The 17,552-nt window shown below is 38.6% G+C and overlaps 1 protein-coding gene across 2 annotated transcripts in view; it reads left to right on the plus strand.

Annotated features, from left to right (window-relative positions):
* Positions 1–17,552, plus strand: part of SLC4A10 (solute carrier family 4 member 10) — a 187,133-nt gene that overhangs the window by 126,827 nt on the left and 42,754 nt on the right. For both annotated transcript variants that reach the window (XM_026647498.1, XM_026647499.1), the window contains exons 8-14: positions 2,455–2,612; positions 5,109–5,196; positions 6,409–6,555; positions 9,205–9,305; positions 12,237–12,411; positions 12,596–12,729; positions 14,815–15,060. In XM_026647498.1, the coding sequence (XP_026503283.1) occupies positions 2,455–2,612; positions 5,109–5,196; positions 6,409–6,555; positions 9,205–9,305; positions 12,237–12,411; positions 12,596–12,729; positions 14,815–15,060 (1,049 nt within the window). The remainder of the gene's footprint in view (positions 1–2,454; positions 2,613–5,108; positions 5,197–6,408; positions 6,556–9,204; positions 9,306–12,236; positions 12,412–12,595; positions 12,730–14,814; positions 15,061–17,552) is intronic.

Consider the following 17,552-nt stretch of genomic DNA (forward strand, 5'->3'; position numbering starts at 1 on the left):
CTCATTGAGATTGGGGCATGGATGAAGGCTAGTTGGCTGAAGCTCTTTCTCAACAAAAGTGAGGTGAGACTGGTAGGTTGGAGGAAGCAACTGGAAGGTATAGTGTAGATCCTCTCTCCCCTCAATGGTGGGTGTGTGCTGGCTGTGAGACTTCACAGTCTAGAGGTATTCTTGGAACCCCAGCTCTTCAATTATAATATAGCAGCAGTTTATAGGAAATCTTTTTTCATTTTCATTTGGCCAGGAGAGTATGACTGCCTTCTTTCACATTCTTGCCACTATCAATGATGCCTTTCTCACCTCAGATGTGTGCTACGTGGGACAACACCTAAGATCCAGTCACAAACCAAAGTTAATGCAGAAAGCAGCAGTCTACCTGCTCTGTGGAGTTTCTTACCTTGAGCACATGACACTAATGCTCCATGATCTGTCCCAGCTACCTAGTTGTCTCTTGATTAAGTTTAAGGTGTTGATTTTAACCTATAAAGCCCTTGGAATCTGCCTACTTGAGCGAGTACCTCTCTCCTCATGTAATATTACCAAACTGCAGGCAATAGAGGAACTCCGGCTGGAATCGCCTCAGTATAAACTGTTTACCATGAAGGGCTCCCACTCTTAGATCTTTTGGTCTGAAATAGCCTAAATATGGCACACTGCAGGGCTCCTCTACCTATTCAGATTTTGGGGTACATTAAGGGGTTATTGTTTGGGATTTTGATTTCATCTCTAGTTAGTTATTTTCTGGTTTTGGGGGTGAGGAGCAGCTGTTGTTTCAATTTTTTGTGATTGTAATTTTAATTCATGGCAAAAGCCCCTGGAGACCATGATAGGCAATGTATTTTTTAAAAAATAATCAGAAAGAGAAAGAGATCTTTTCTCAAGCATCTGCTGAGATTCTGGTAGCTTAGTCCTCTGAAAAAATACTCAAACCTTTCAGTCTACTAGTCCTTAGTCCTTCATGTTGGTTTGTCAGTTGTCTAACACACTGAAGTATCATTCATGTTATCATAAAGAATGCTTATGCTAGATTGGGGTAACATTAGAAACATGGCTTTTTGGGTTTGGGGAAATAATAAAATTTTAAAAATATATTTCATAACACAGGCAATTCTGTTATGTCTAAATTCTGAGTAAGTGCCAGAGCCATTTGCAAAGAAAACAGTTTTCTAAATATTACTGAAGACTATTTACACTAGTACTGACAGATGGCTGTAAGATAGACATTAAAATGGTCCACTTTAACAGTTTATATTGGATTTGGTCACTGTTGTTGTGTTTAGATTAGTAAAAGGAAAGCAAATGACAAAACCATACAGTCTGAAATTCTTAGGCAAGACTAGTGCATTATGAAGTCAATTATACATGTTTTATATTGTATTGCTATCGTTATTACATAATGACATTTAGAATGGTACTGGGGAAGTAATACATAAATATATGAGTCTGAATATCAGGCAAATAACTATAGACTATATAGAAATAATGGTGCAATCAAGATACATTAAAACTCATTTAGATTGTTAAAAATGACAGTTTGATATACACTCAGCACATTTCAAACCTAAAATAAAGTAAAATAAAAAGTTGAATGTCTGTATGTATTTAAGACGGGTCTGACTCTTGCCAAAAGCTTGTTCCAGTTGGGCCTTAAGGAACCTTTATAAAAGGGATAATCAACCTGTGATGCCATTCAGTAATGGCATGGCTTCTCCATCTCTTCAACATTGAGTACCATTGCGCTGTAGCTTCAAACTTAATACCCCACTTCACGCTTTAAAATACCCTAGCTAGACAGTTATGTTCATAGCTTATTTTTTCATGCTCAGGAGGTTGGAAAACATCTTCCTCCAAGCCTGACAGCAATAGTGCTTTGTGATTTTTGGCTGATAGGAAACAGTCATGGAAGGAAGGTGTCAGTCTCCCATCTTGTTGGGACTCTAGCATGGCAACCTCATCCACTGAATCCAAGTTTCCTACACGCTGCACCTGCTGACAAAGCCAAGGCTTTGCCCTCTCATAACTACTGTTAATTAGCTTTGCCCTCTCATAACTACTGTTAATTAGCATAATAAAGAAGATAGAAGAAAACAAAAGATGGTGTATTTCCTGTTAATATTTGCTTTGGCCCTGTAGATAAAATATTTAGGATACATTAAAAGTTGTTTGTGCAGCAGGATTATCTATATTCCCTGGGCAAATGCTAAAGACTGATAGTTATTCATATTACCAAAAAGCATTCGTTTATTTCTCTTTTTAAAATTATTCAAGAGAAGAGAACACCGCAAGTAGACTGGTTAAAAAAACTCAGGCAGCTGGTCATACGTTAGGTGGTGACCGAGTGAAGATACTCTGTGTCAATGAAATAGAGAGAGATCGTTGTGTACTTTAGTTTTTCAGACAATATATCAAGCTCTTTCCTTTGAACTTTGTTGCTGTTATTCTTTTAATTATTAGGTTGACCTACACTTTATGAAAAAGATACCTCCTGGAGCTGAAGCGTCAAATATTTTAGTTGGTGAACTAGAGTTTTTGGATCGTGCCGTAGTTGCTTTTGTTAGATTGTCCCCTGCAGTATTGCTTTCAGGACTAGCTGAAGTTCCAATTCCAACAAGGTAAGTATAGATTGTGCTAAAAATATAGATGGTAGTTTATTCCATTTCATATTTTTCTAAATTGCATCACTTGTGGATGTGGATGGGAATCATCCTTTAGCCCTGTTTTTTATCCAGTTACGAACTGAATTATTACCTTATGAGAGGGGCAGGCACCTTTCCTTTCTTCCTTTAAATAATGCATACTTAGGTTAATTATTGGACCTGAGGCCTGTGTGCCCTTTTCAGAAGTAGAAGCAGAAGTGCACTGTTTCTGAAACTATGATGAACAGATTAGCATATTTGAATTACAAACATTTCAGATGAATTGCTAAGAAACTGAAGAGGTAAACAGCAAAGAGGTTGATCAGGTTACCTGGGAGCTATAATTGTTTGCATAATCCTGCATAACTTTTCCTGGAGAGAGAGATGACAAAGGAAATAAATACATTGGTATAAAAGATAGAGCCCATTCCAATTCTTTATTAACATAGCATTGTTCAAGAGCAATAGGCATCTGGGGTAAACAGCTGAAAAAGAGAGAACTGAAAGGGGCGATTGGATTCCAGTACCCACAAATTTCACCACTGCTCCTCTCATAGTTTGTTCCCCATGATTAGACCCCTTCCCTTTGCTTCCTTGGATTTGACTTGTATTCTCCTTTTCAGGGAAACCTGGAAGGGGGGAGAAATGAATTCTTTTTATTTTATTGTCTAAATAATTTTAAAAGTGAAGTAAAAGGGGGGAGAAATTTCCCAGGAAACTAAACATTGAGGATGCTACCACAATATAAACAATGATATGCTGATACAAAATGTAGTTATTTGTGAAAGATTAGAACTAATTGGGATTAATACAAATGTATGTGAAATATTAATAATTAACATTTAATATATTAATAATTAATATTTAATTACATGTTAATATTTAGTTACTTTTAATATGAGGGCCTAATTATGGCCCAACTAATGTGGTGGTGCAGAGTCATTGTGGGTAGCGGAATGGTCAGAGAAAGTTTTGCCCAGCCACCACATTGCCTTCTTGCACAGGTAGGCACAAAATGGGGTGTGGAGTGGGCAGAGCCTTAACCTCACCCCACTAATGTGCAAAATAGCATAACTGCACCAATGCATTGGAGACAGAACAGAAGCAGTCTACTCCCTTATCCAAGCAGTGAGGGAACCAGGAGGGAGATTGTGACTCTTGGTGACGCAGCAGTGCAGTGCCCATTACTCTGAGCTGATGGCAAAATCATGAGTGTGTTCTGGATGATTATTTGTACAAGAACTCATGTTAGAAGTGCTCTGTTCAATTCATCATTCATTCTTTGCCATTTGCTCATTTTAAACACAGCAGAAACAAAACCATGTGACTTGGGTGACTATTCATTATTCATTGACCACCCCATAGTAAAAATTGTTCATATAAATATTTGGTGAATACTTTTGAATAACAAGTATAGTCACTGAATTCAGTTTCTGAATGATTTGCAAGGAGATAAAAAGGGTAAATTCTTAATGGATAATTAGATCAGCCCTAATTGGGTTTGTCACTTTAGTAAACATGAACTTGGAAAACAAATCTGGGTGATGGTTGGCTAACTAGCAAATAAATGTGTGTGTGTGTGTGTGTGTGTACCTATACAGCCATACAGGGATGAAAACTCCACATACGGCATCTTCTTTATACAACTTGGCTCAAGAGCTGGTCAAAATATGGGAAAAAGCTTCTCAAAATTTTTGATGAAAAATTCAAAAACATTTTTGTTTCTGAAACTGAAAATGTTTTGGGTTTTGAGTTTTCCAGTTTTCTTCCCCTGACCCTTTTCTATTTTTCATTTTGCTGCTAGTAAAAGAAGTTTGGGTATTTTTTTTTAATTGATTGGGAAAATTAAAGAAAAGCTTTCTATGAACAATTTTATTTTTTAAAAATCATCATTTTTTGTGAGAAAAAAGTTTAAAATGAATTTTTTTGACAATTGCTCTATTTGGCAACCTTGTGAGCTCTTGGCAGAACATTCCATAGTTCCGATACTTGAAAATAGATGTATCAGGAATAGCATAGAGGAGAACTAGAATCCTCTTAAATAAAAGACATAGTGAGAAGACAATAATACTTATTTCCCACCCTTTGTGTGTGTGTGTCTGTCTGGGGATAGGGTATTTTCCATAATTTTGCAAAAATGCTGCATACTGATAAATATATGCTTCTGTCAAAAGTACTTTTGCCTAATTTTAGGATACCCACAGTTTAATTGCATGTTTGTGGAACCTAAGTGAGTTTGGGTATTTAAAGGTATTCAGGCCATCTCCTTGCATGGCATCCATTTATGTAATGTTTTGTAATTGTATCTCCAATTGTAAATTACTGTGTAAGGATATTTAGAGAGAGACTATTCCCCCCCCCTTCAGATATTACTTCCTCTAATCAATTTTATGAACTTTTCTGTGTTACATGATGTCAGTTTAAGTTTTCCATTCTTGAAATATCTGATTTTTTTGGCTTTTTTATGTGCAGATTTTTGTTTATTCTTCTGGGACCACTAGGGAAGGGCCAACAGTACCATGAGATTGGAAGATCAATTGCAACGCTAATGACAGATGAGGTATTTATTGATTAACTGTAGTTTGTACAGTTATTTCAAACTGAGGATGACCCCAAACCAAAAAGTTCACCAGATTCAGTGCCCATATGTACTCCTGAAATACTCTGCCAACCTGCCTAATTAGTGGGAGCCCCCATCATTTTAAGTCAGTCTTTGAGAAACTCTCTTTAAAGGAAACAGTTGGCAACTACATCCTGATGTTAGCCCATAGCTAATAAATGTATAGGTCTGTGAAGTCATTTGCAGAGTTGCTGTAACATTTTAATGAAAATATTGTCTATAACTGACCTACCTGCAAGCTTCCCAACACTCCTAGGTGACTAGATAGCTGAGGTTTACTACCCTCAGGCACTTACTTTTGTCTCTGAACCCTTGTATTTTAGCATTTTCGTTTTGTGGTGTAAGGTTCAACACCATGATTATATTCCTGCTGATGCAGCCAAAGACACAGACATGCTTTTTTGATCTATCTGGCTTTTTTCAATAACGTTGCATGGATGTAACCAAAGATAGGATTTGAGCATCCAATTGGAACATAGTTTAACCATTCTTATGATGTGCAAATGGAATTAGAATCCAGTTTATGATCCCATGGCTGTGATGGTTAGAGGAAGTAACTTTTGTCATTGAAGTAAGCAGATAGGTGTTGAGATACAAAATTCACACTCACAGATCAGATCTGTTGAACAGGAAGATGCCATTTTTACAGAGTCACTTTTCAGTGGAACCAACCACACTTTTTTTAAATTATAAGATACTTGGAAAATTCAGCGATCTTGAAGGGTGCTACTGCTTTCCACACTGGCTATCTTACTAGAAACTACAGCTAGTTCAAAACTGCGATTCATTTTAAAACTGAGGAAATAAATACAGGTCTGTCTCATCTTACATGGGGGTTCCGTTCCGCGGTTAGCACGTAAAGCGAAAACCGCGTATAGCCAAAATTACATTGAGTTCAATGGCGGGCGGAATTGCCCGCACTACAGGTACAGTATTAAAATTATTATTTTTCTCTTTTTTTTTTGTTTTTGTTTTGTTTTTGCCAACCGTGTAAAGCTGAAATAGCGCATGTTAAATGCGCGTAAGATGCGACAGACCTGTACGTTACATACCATGTAGGAGAAGTGGATATCATGAAGGATTTTACCCTCTTGTTTACATGTAAAATGAGAATCTCTTGTATTTCACTTTTTTTTTGGTCTCCTTTAACAGGTATTCCATGATGTTGCTTATAAAGCTAAAGATCGTAATGACTTGGTTTCTGGAATAGATGAGTTTCTTGATCAGGTTACAGTTCTCCCTCCTGGAGAATGGGACCCAACAATTCGAATAGAGCCACCCAAAAATGTTCCCTCTCAGGTATGCACAGTGCAAAATTAGAGTTTCTAAAAGTTTAATGGCCTAGAAATGTTGTAAGATAAAGACTTTTATTAATCTACTATGACAATACATGTAGGCACCTGAAGTATGAACTTCCATGCATTACTTTGCTGTTCAACTTACTCAAACTGACCCTTTGCTGGCAAGAACAATTCTCTGCGGTGCCGAGACTGTTGTTCATACTTAGTTCAGTTCCGGGCCTCTCCTGAGCAGAGACAAATAGTTTTATGAAACAGAACAAAACAAGTGAATTGATTTTGACTTTGTGTTACTTAGATACTAGAGTGACAGGTGCATTAGAAGTATCTGAGAGAGAAACTGCTCTCCAATAGATCACATACTCATTTAATTATTTTGTGGGTGTAAAATGTCTATTATTCATTTCTAAGCTGACCTAGTGATTTTTTAAAAAAATCTAAAGGTCTTTTGTTCATGTAATCCTCTCTGGGCAAATTATGCTTTTATCTGTGTGCTTCTTATTCTATAGAAGAGCAGCCATAAGAGCCCTAATATCAATAATAGGATATCAGTAACACAAAACAAAATGCTGTACACACTCCTCCCTCTGGGGAGAGGATGAAAGAAAAACATGTGACAGATGTTAGTCACGTTGCTTAATGCACTACTGGAAGGCACAGAGATACTATGGTGAAGAGCACTATACAAGAACCTATATACAATAGTATAGACTAGAATAGTAGGTGTAAATCATGGTTTTGGATAAAACAATCACTTTATTACATTACTTCAAAGGACATCGGTTGCCTAGTTTTCAAAGGGCAGGACTGTAAAAGCAATGATACAGTTTTACTCCTACTATGGTCCTTGTTGCACTTCAAATAAGAGATCAGTAAGTTAAGTAAACTCACTTTAAGTTGAAGCAAAGGAGAGAAATTGGTACAAGATCTCTATCATCCATAGAAATGTTTAATAAATGAGAATGTTGTGAAGTCATCGTTACTCTGCAGAGACAGAGATATTTTAAATGTGTTTATTTTTTTTTTAAACTGTGACCTTGGCCTCCCTAGAGACACACCATTCTCATCAGGATAGGTGTAAGCAAGTCCAGGAATAAAGGAATATTTTTGTTCAAACTAGATTGCATTCCTAAACTGTTAATTAATTGTTACTGCATGTTCAACAAATGGTTAAATGGGTTTTAAAATGCTATCTACTTTTCTACTGTTTGATTATAATTGTACTGCATTTTAAATTGTTTGGCACCTCAAGTATCTTGGCAAGGGAATGCTTTTCACATAAATATTATTTTGTTTATTGTTATATTCAAGAGATGGGTCTGTTTTTGCTGAGTTGCTAGTTTTAAGTGGAAATATAATGACCTAGAAAGAGACAATAGATACAAAACATCCTGGTCTGTTGTTGATTTAAAATGTTTTTTTGGCACAATTTCCTTGGACCCAATTTTGTATTTATTTTTTTTACAACAAAGGAACCCCTTATGGTATTTCCATATATATGATTTTTCCACACCTTATGGGTGCAACACCATGACAAAGTTTGGGAAACCGTTGAGATTGATTTACAATTATTGCAGCATTTAAGGGTTCAATGTCTAGCCACAATAGGCCAAGTCTACGGGACAGAGCCTTAAGAACAGGTAGATCCACTGCGCACTGAGCTAAGCAATTCTGGAACAGGGAAGGGGCTGAGATGAGTCATACTTGCTGCATAGGAGGTGGGTTCTTCTCTGCTAGCAAGGAGATAGAGACATAAAGTAAATTAAGTCTTCAGCCCCTTCTACACCCAAGTAAGCCAATCTCTTCTGTACCTGTGCTGGGAGTTACTGCAGACCTTAGCGAACGGAGGAGAGAGGGAGTCAGGAATATATATATATATATGGGGGTCTCTATTTGTTTACATTAAAAAACAGTGGAATAGTCACAGGGGACCTGCATAGCTGTGGAGCAAGGGATTGTCCTCCAGCCCCGACTGACCCTTTTGTCACTCTCTTGTTAATAGCAGCAGTCCCTTTGATCCCTCCCTGCTGTGGGACAGAGGTGATATCCCAACTGACTTGTTATTTGCTGTAGGTGGTGGTCAAGATGGAGCCAGGGTAAACTAGCCTATTCAATAGCCTGTGTGTCTTCCTGGTGTCAGTAACACCCTTTCTGGGACATGGGTCCAGCTTCTAGCCCATGCCCACACCTGGACTTTGCTGTGCCTTCCTCCTGAAGAGAAGCAGCTTGCCACTGGAGAGAGCTGTTAGCATGGCCACCACAGAGAGCTCCTATTGACTGAAACCATCTCACTTCTGGCTCTACTGCCATCTCTACTCCTGTGGAGAGAGGGTTGTTTCGGAAGCTTAGAAGCGGTGCTACTAATTGAGCAGCAGTGCTACTACATCCTACTGTTTGCAAGTTGCTTCTCCTGGGTCATAGCACCCTGACCTATTTGGAGGCAGCACAGCTTCATTCAAATGGTAACACCCCACAGAATGGACACACACATATAATTCTGTAAATGCACATCCCTTTCACTTCTGCATAGAAACTGAAAATGATACCCTACAGGAAAAATACCTGACTGCGCCATGTGCCTACTTGTGTCCTTTGCTAAAACTGCATTTTTGGGTGAAACTCAATAGAAAATGTCTTTTCTTTCTTCTAGGAGAAGCGCAAGATCCCAGGAGTGCCAAATGGAACAGCAGCTCATGGGGACCCGGTACCACTTGGAGGACACAGTGGACCAGAATTGCAACGGACTGGAAAGTTAGTGGAAAACTTGATTAAATGTGATATTTTTTTAAGCAATATACTTCCAAAAGGAAGTCTAATGGCCTGATTCTCTCTCAACTATACTGATATAGCATGTCACTGAGTTCACTGTAATGGAGTTATTCCTAATTTATGTATCTCTAAATGAGTGGAGAAACAGACACTTAGTTGCTAATTTGCACTATTAGTTATCTATGGAATATGCTTTCTACTTTCTTTATTTAATGTAAGATCCTTTCTCAATAATATATGATTGTCAAGCCACTGGTAATCATGATTAATGCTGCTTGTTCTGTATAGTGTGAAAGGAATGGTGGAAGAAGTCTGCTCTCGTTTGTGACGAAAACTTAGACTATTTTCTAGTTGAGCATGTTTGGAGGCAGAGTTGTGCAGCCCTGACTTTTCTTTAAACACACTAGGCCAAAATATTCGGCTCCCATTGACATGAATTATTGTTGTGTGTGCACGTGTCTGAGGACCTAAAGTATACACTTCAGGGGAGTTCTTTTCTAATATAATATTTTTAAACACATGGGCTTTTATTGGACTCACCGGGTGCCATATTGTCAGACAGTAGAACCTCAGAGTTATGAACTGACCAGTCAATCACACGCCTCATTTGGAAATGGAACTATGCATTTAGGCAGCAGCAGAGATCACAAAATATATATATATATACTGTCCCATGTTAAACGTAAACTACTAAAAAAAAAAAAAAAAGGGGGGGGGGAGGAAAGCAGCATTTTTCTTCTGCATAGTAAAGTTTCAAAGCTGTGTTAAGTCAATGTTCAGTTGTAAACTTTTGAAAGAACAACCATAATATTTGTTCAGAGATATGAACATTTCAGAGATACGAACAATCTCCATTACCGAGGTCTTCATAACTCTGATGTTCTACTGTATATTGTTTTGTCCTATATGTCATGCACCATATATCCTTTTCTCTGCATTCTTTTAAGACATACTTAAAGACCACCCCAACCGTAGGATTGGCCAGAAGATAGTCCCTCCCCTCCAATCAAACTTAGAATAGCCTCAGGACTGCTCTAAATTATACATGGCTGCTTACAGCTCAAAGGTCCATTATGCTAGGTAGGGCTTGTCAGACTGTAGTGACACATCTGCCATGTCCTTTTAACACAACTACACCCAGTACATCAGGAGCTAAGGGAAAAGGGGCATCATAGAGGCACCACCATGCCAATGATACCACTCAGGAATTCCTTCTGACTTTGATGACTGTCAAAAAAGTGTGGAGATTAGTTTGTTTTAAATACACACATCTGTCCTTAGTGGGTTAATGTGCATACACCTCACATAAAAAGTCAGGCACAAAAAGGATGAGGTTGCAGTGATCAAAGTGAGAGATGATCAAGGCATGGAAAAATGCTTTTGCAGTAGGAATGGAAGTGACTATATTTTAGAAATGTAGAGGAAGAAACCACAGGCTCTAGTGAGAAACTGGATCATGTGGAATGACAGTGCTGTTCTCATCTGTGTTGGAGAAGAGAGGGGATATGAAGGTTTGGAAGGAAAAAGGAGAGTGTTTGCCATGTTGAGTCTGAGATGGCAGTAGCACAGACAGACACAAATGTCTGAGAGGCATTTGAAAATGCAAGACTTGAATAGGAGTGGAAGGGTTGGAAGTTGATTTAGAAGACATTGACCAAGAGATAATAATTAAAGCCAGGGGACCATTTGAATTAGCCCAAGGGGGGAGATAGTAGAGGAAGAAGCAGAGGGGACTGAGAACAAAATCCTGCGGGACCAACAGTAAAGAGTGGGAAAAGAGAAGACTGCAAGCTGCACTCATCCAAAGAAATTCTGAAAGTTTGATAGCTTGATAGTGTAATCAAGGAGAGAGATATGTGGAAGTGCTATGATGGAATAGACAACTCTTGCAGAATGGGTGATACTTGAAGTGCTATAGTTAGCTCAGTCTGTTCTGTGTGAAACAGGACGTGCCATATAACATTTTTACTGCATTATTTATATAAAAAGTCCCTTTCTGTAAAGGAAAAGACTTTAGACCAGAGCGTCAGCTGGTGTAAATCAGTATAGCTGTATTAAAGTTAATGGAATTATGCAGGTTTTCCCCACGTGAGGAACTGTCATTTGATTTAGAGAACACAATGACATGAGATCAGGAACTGGGTTTACATATGAGCCAATGCCATTTGAGAACTTTCTTTTGTCGTTTGCTCTGGGTCCCGTCTTCCTCGGCGCTACTTTTTGGATTGTCTTGAAGAGTGTGTGTGCCGATGCCTCTTCATCACCACAGAAACTCAGGCAGGGTACTGAATGAGTTATTTATGAAACGTGACACACTATTTGGTCCAGAGACTGTGTGAATCTTACACCGTTTATGAAAATGTAGTCTGCTGCTTCTAGTACTGTACAAAACTCCTTACAGAGGGAAAGAACTCACTAGAAAGCTTCTTTTGAGAACAGATTTTAAATTGTAAATAGCCAGCATATGCTAAGTACTACATATCTCTGTGAGTAGTTCCATCAATCTCAGTGGACTACTCATGGATCAAAGTAGTACTCAACATGAGTAAAGATGCTAGAGAAGTATTCTATGGCAGTAGCAGGTGTCAGATGAAAAAGAGGAAGGATAGTTCATTGGTTTAGAGCACTAGCTCTGGGACTTGGGAGACCTGGGCTCAAGTTCCTGCTTCCTGTGTGACCCTGGGCAAGTCACTTGGTGTCTCTTGTCCCTCTCTGTGAAAGGAGGATAATAGCGCTGCCCCACTTCACATCAGTTTTAGGAGGACAAATACTGTAAAGATTGTGAGGCACTGAGATTGGGGGCGCGAGACACAATTACCTTAGATTTCACATGTACAGGTCTCATAATTCATCCCAGTGGTGAAAGAAACCAGAACTCTTTCTTTCTGTCTTTATTTTTTCCCCTTTTCTTAGGTTTTTTGGGGGATTGATTTTAGATATCAAAAGAAAAGTTCCCTTCTTCTGGAGTGACTTCAGGGATGCTTTCAGTCTGCAGTGTCTAGCATCATTTTTATTTCTCTACTGTGCTTGTATGTCTCCTGTCATCACGTTTGGCGGTCTGCTGGGAGAAGCAACTGAAGGTCGTATAGTATGTGTTTTACTTTAATCTGAACTTTTAAAACATATTTACCCTTTTAGGTTTGGGGTTAGAATTTTCTTAATATTACATGTGTCGCCTTTAAAATGTTGTAGTCTGAAACTGCTTTGTTACCCACAGTATTGGGACTCTGATAGAAAATTTCTGAAAGTTCAATTTTTTTTTTCACATGTAGAGTGCAATAGAATCTTTGTTTGGAGCATCCATGACTGGAATAGCCTACTCTCTTTTTGGTGGACAGCCTCTTACTATACTAGGCAGCACAGGTCCAGTGCTGGTGTTTGAAAAGATATTATTTAAATTTTGCAAGTAAGTGAAGTAATTTTATTTAAATAAACTTTCAGAGGATATTTTTGATGTATGGGTGTGTATGTGGCTAAATCAGCATTATAAATCCCCTGGCAGCATGCTGAAAATTTGCTTATGTGTAATTTAAATTTGGTTATCCTTTTCCTGTGTGACTTCATGAACTACATTTTAACTGATAATAATCTATATAAAATTAGAAATATAACAAAGGGCACAATCCCACGTTAGTCCATGAGCGGTATCAACACCTCCTAGCATAAAATGAGAAGTCAGGAATTTTGGGAAACATTGCTCAGACTTTTAGAGGAACACTGGAAGATATGCGGTGACCAAAACAAAGGGGACTCTTAATGATAAAAAGTGTTTTAAATTTTTCACTTTAAAATTGTTCTAAAAGGAATCCAAACTCAGATTGGTATTAGATTGTTTCCTGGTCCAAAATGATTAAATTTAAATCTCATGAATGGAAACCACCATATAAAATAAGACACACTTCATGGCTTTTCGGCATTTTATCATTCATAACAACATAGTCAGCAGTGTGAAGCTGACAGGTACTGGAGTTGAGCAGCATCTCCTAATCCATGGAATAAATATGATATAACCTTTCTCCCTGCCCCGTCTCTTGAAAAAGAACTAAATAAAATGTAAACCAAACCTGCACTTACATGCTAATACACTGTAAGTAAGATCCCTCTGCCACAAAATGAGTGAAAATTGTGCCTACATTGTCAGCCAGTTGTGGTGGGTTCCTGAGATCCAGGGCCTAATGTGGGCAGATGGGTACCAGTCCTACACACTTCTTGCTATGAGTCCCATCTGCTCAGTCTGCCTCATTTTTACAATTGGGACTTCTGAGGCAGGAAGGCTTGATGGCAGAGCAAAACCTCCTGATCCTCCTGATGAACAGGGCAGAGTGGGAGGCCCTGACCATTCCCTCTCATCTCCATGATGGGAAAAGACCCCCCAGCTCTTCGTGCAGATTAGCTGGGGCCAAGATATATGTGGCCTTAGCATGCCCCATGTATGATTATGTACAGCCAGCACAGAGGGTTTTGTTCTAGTTTGTGGATGGAGGGTGAGGGTCTATGTGAATGAGGCAAGACTTTGAGACTATTGTAACCACTATCTTGCTGATCACAACCACTTATTGTCTTGCACTTTTGAAGTTGAAAACAGGCAGATGTAGGGATCTACCACTTTTGCTGCCCACTCAGGATTAGAGTGCATCCAAAATTTAATCCACGCCTTTGAGGGTGTACACAATTGCCTCTCATTGTCCCCTTTAGTAGCACACTCAGACCAGATGAGAATCTGGCTTGAAGACATCTGACTTCCTTTCATGAAAGGAAAGAAATTCTGAATGAAAAGAGCCTTCACATTTCTTCACAACTTTCTCTTTTTTATTGTAATTGGGAAATCTTTAATGCATCTAGTTTGTTTTTTAATTAAACAGTGAGACAGTAAAAAAGAATTGCTGAATTAACTGGGAGCATTAATTACATTGTGATAGAGTTTTTCAGTAAAAAGGGATCTGGCCACTGCAAAGTACAATTGAAATCCATGGCATATTTTATAACTTGTGGTGTTCAATACTATTAAAAAGGGGGTAAATGAATAATATGACTATATCTACATGGAGTATCTCTAGTTCTTTATTTATAAAGGTGAAAACTGCATTACATGAGCTACTATGCATGTTTCCTCCTTGGTAAGCTAGCCAACATAGTACTTGACTGTCAGTACAGTATTATGTCCAGGGCCAATGGTGGCTTCAAGATGGACATTAATACACCATAGCATTCACAAAGTAGCAAGTTCTGCTCACATCTCTGTTCCCAAATAGAGTTCTACAGTGTACTTTAGTGTTGTATTGGGCTTTAGAGCTGGCTGTATTCTTTGCTTCTTGCAGAGATGGACAGCCTCCTTGGATTCAGTCTTTCTAGAGATGACTTTTGCATTTGGCAGGTCAAGAGAGTATAGAAAAAATGCACATACCTACACAGAGTGGATTTTTGTAGTATTTCCTCTTCTATGCCTACGAATTAATGTTTTGACTCTGTTAATTTTTCTTTTTTTTATTAGAGAATATGGGTTATCATACCTTTCTTTGAGAGCTAGCATTGGATTATGGACTGCAACACTATGCATCATCCTTGTTGCAACTGATGCAAGCTCCCTAGTCTGTTACATTACCCGGTTTACTGAAGAAGCATTTGCTTCTCTTATCTGCATCATTTTCATTTATGAGGCCTTAGAGAAGCTATTTCATCTCGGTGAGACGTATCCAATCAACATGCATAATGATTTGGAACTGCTGACTAAATACTCGTAAGTAAGATTTCTTTTGTTAGCCATGGTGTCTTCTTTTTCATAAGTTATATATTCCCTGTGAAGAATACGAATGGTGCACAGCAGGAAAAGCATTTTCATGCTTGAGACACATTGCTTGACATACAGCAACCACGTTGCTTGACATACAGCAACTTATAGATGTGATAGAATCAATCCAGTGTTTTTCAAAACTATAATTGCTGTATGTCCTGTAGAGGTCATTCCTCCTTTTGGTCCATGTGATCATAATGGGAGCTATGTGCATGTAGTGTGGGGAAAATAACACCTGTTAGTGCCTGATTCTGCTGTGCAGAGGCTGCAGTGGTGTAGTGGTAAAAAAAAAAAAGGTGGCTAAACTTACCTAAACTAAACTCCCATTCCTTAAATGAGAAGTGGGTAAACTCAGTTTACCCTTGACTGCACTACTACTGTTATACAGGCAGAACTACAGTTGATTTCAGTGAGATTTTTGCCTTCATCAGAACTGGATGGGGTGGGACCCTTCTTTTATAATACATTTTGGCTTATAATGACTGTTTTCTTGAATTCTATTTTCTTCCTCCTCTCATCATTGTAAGGATATTTTTTTTAAAAAGGGATATTGATTTACCTGGGGTAGGATTCTGCCATGTGTCTTATCAGCCACCCCAAGACCTAGCAAACTTATACCAACATTGAGCTGTTTAGGTCATTGCATTTAGCTGTCTTTATGGTCACAGGCTTACAGCCGTGTTACAAAATATAGCGTCTTGGCCGGCTAAGACAGACTCTTATTAGACAGAAGGAGAAAGGAGAGGGATAGGAGAGAGAAGAAGTAAGGTGGAAGGAAAAGGACACACTGGGGGTGAGTGACAAAGCCTCACATCCCAGGTGGTATTTCGGATTCAGATGGAGATGGCAGAATTGGAGGTGGCAAAGTTCTCTTGGTCCCTCTCTCTGGCCCAGTCTGTTCAGTACATCTCTCAGGATTAAGATGAAGAAAGTCCAGGGTCCCAGGAGATGGTGGGTGTGGCAGCCATGATAGTGAAGCTCACTCCTTCCCCATCTTTCAGCCAGCCAGTATCACTGGTAACCATCTGTTCACCTGTGTTTTTCCCCCAAAGTCTCTTTTTCAAGAACCCCAAAAGGGAGTGATGGGCAAAATAGCCCATCCCCTCATTATTTTGTCCACCAAATGAGCCTAATTTCTGAGACACCAATTTTGGTTCACTGATTTCTGGTTCCACACTTTTCTTGCTTACCAAGCATGACCTTTACACAGCCCTTGAGTTATATCAGTAGAGCCCCCTCCCCCCTCCCCTTTTTGGACCAGTTCAGTCTTCATCTCACTTTTGCACCTTTTTTTAAATCAGCATTTATTGTTGTAGGCTATTGCAATATTCCATGAACTTTCACTCACTTCTCATAGCTGAGCTCACAATTAGAGCACATTTGTAGGCCCAGTTGTAACGGGAGAGGAAAACTCCCAGGCTGATGATGGGAGGGTGTGGGAGTAAGAAAATCCTAAACTGACAGTCAAGGTTCCATCAGAAACCTGCCTGGTTTGTGTCAGAATTTCATTGAAATTGACACAGTTCAGTAAAATGATTTGATTTTGGCAAATCAATGTTTTCCAACGGAAAAATGTTCCATCAGAAAATTTCCAACCAGCTCTAGCATTAATAATGAGACTGTTATTAGTTACTGTCAGATATGAAGTGCAATATTTTATAGGACAAAATTTAGTTTATAAAAGTATTTCAAATAAAATGTTATTGCAATTTAAACTGTGTGATTTTTCTGGGAAATTACATTCAGTGAAGCTGTTTGCAATGTTGTAGCTATGTTGGTCCCAGGATACTAGAGAGACAAGGTGGGTGAGGGAATGTATTGTACTGGACCAACTTTTATTGCTTGTCTTTTTCACCAACAGAAGTTGTTCCCCAATGATTCCCTTGACTCTCATTCAGTGAAGTTTGTTTTCATTTTAAATATATTTAAGTTTCTTGCCAGAGTAGCTCCATGTACCTTCTCATGGACTTAATAAGAGTTTGGATTGGAGTTGTCTAGTGCAGTGTGGTTAAAGTAAAGGAATGGGAGCCAGGGCTCCTGTGTTCTATTCCTAGTTCTGTCACAGACTTTTGTTTCCTTAAGCAAATCATTTCACCTCTTATATGCCTCAGTTTATCTATCTATAAAAGCTGTAAAACAGATATTGTGAGGCTTAATTAGTGTTAATAAATTAATTACTATTTTGGTAAAGTAATGTGAAATATTTGGATGTGAAATGCTATAGAACTGCAAAATATTAGTTTTAACATGAACGTAGTACAATTCTGCACCTAACATAGACAGGTCTCCCTGCCCTACATCCTACATTCTCCTTAAGTATCAGAGGGGTAGCCGTGTTAGTCTGAATCTGTAAAAAGCAACAGAGGGTCCTGTGGCACCTTTAAGACTAGCAGAAGTATTGGGAGCATAAGCTTTCGTGGGTAAGAACCTCACTTCTT

This window comes from Terrapene carolina, unplaced genomic scaffold, assembly GCF_002925995.2.
Source record: "Terrapene carolina triunguis isolate 2854851 unplaced genomic scaffold, T_m_triunguis-2.0 Scaffold62, whole genome shotgun sequence".
Taxonomy (NCBI): domain Eukaryota; kingdom Metazoa; phylum Chordata; order Testudines; family Emydidae; genus Terrapene; species Terrapene triunguis.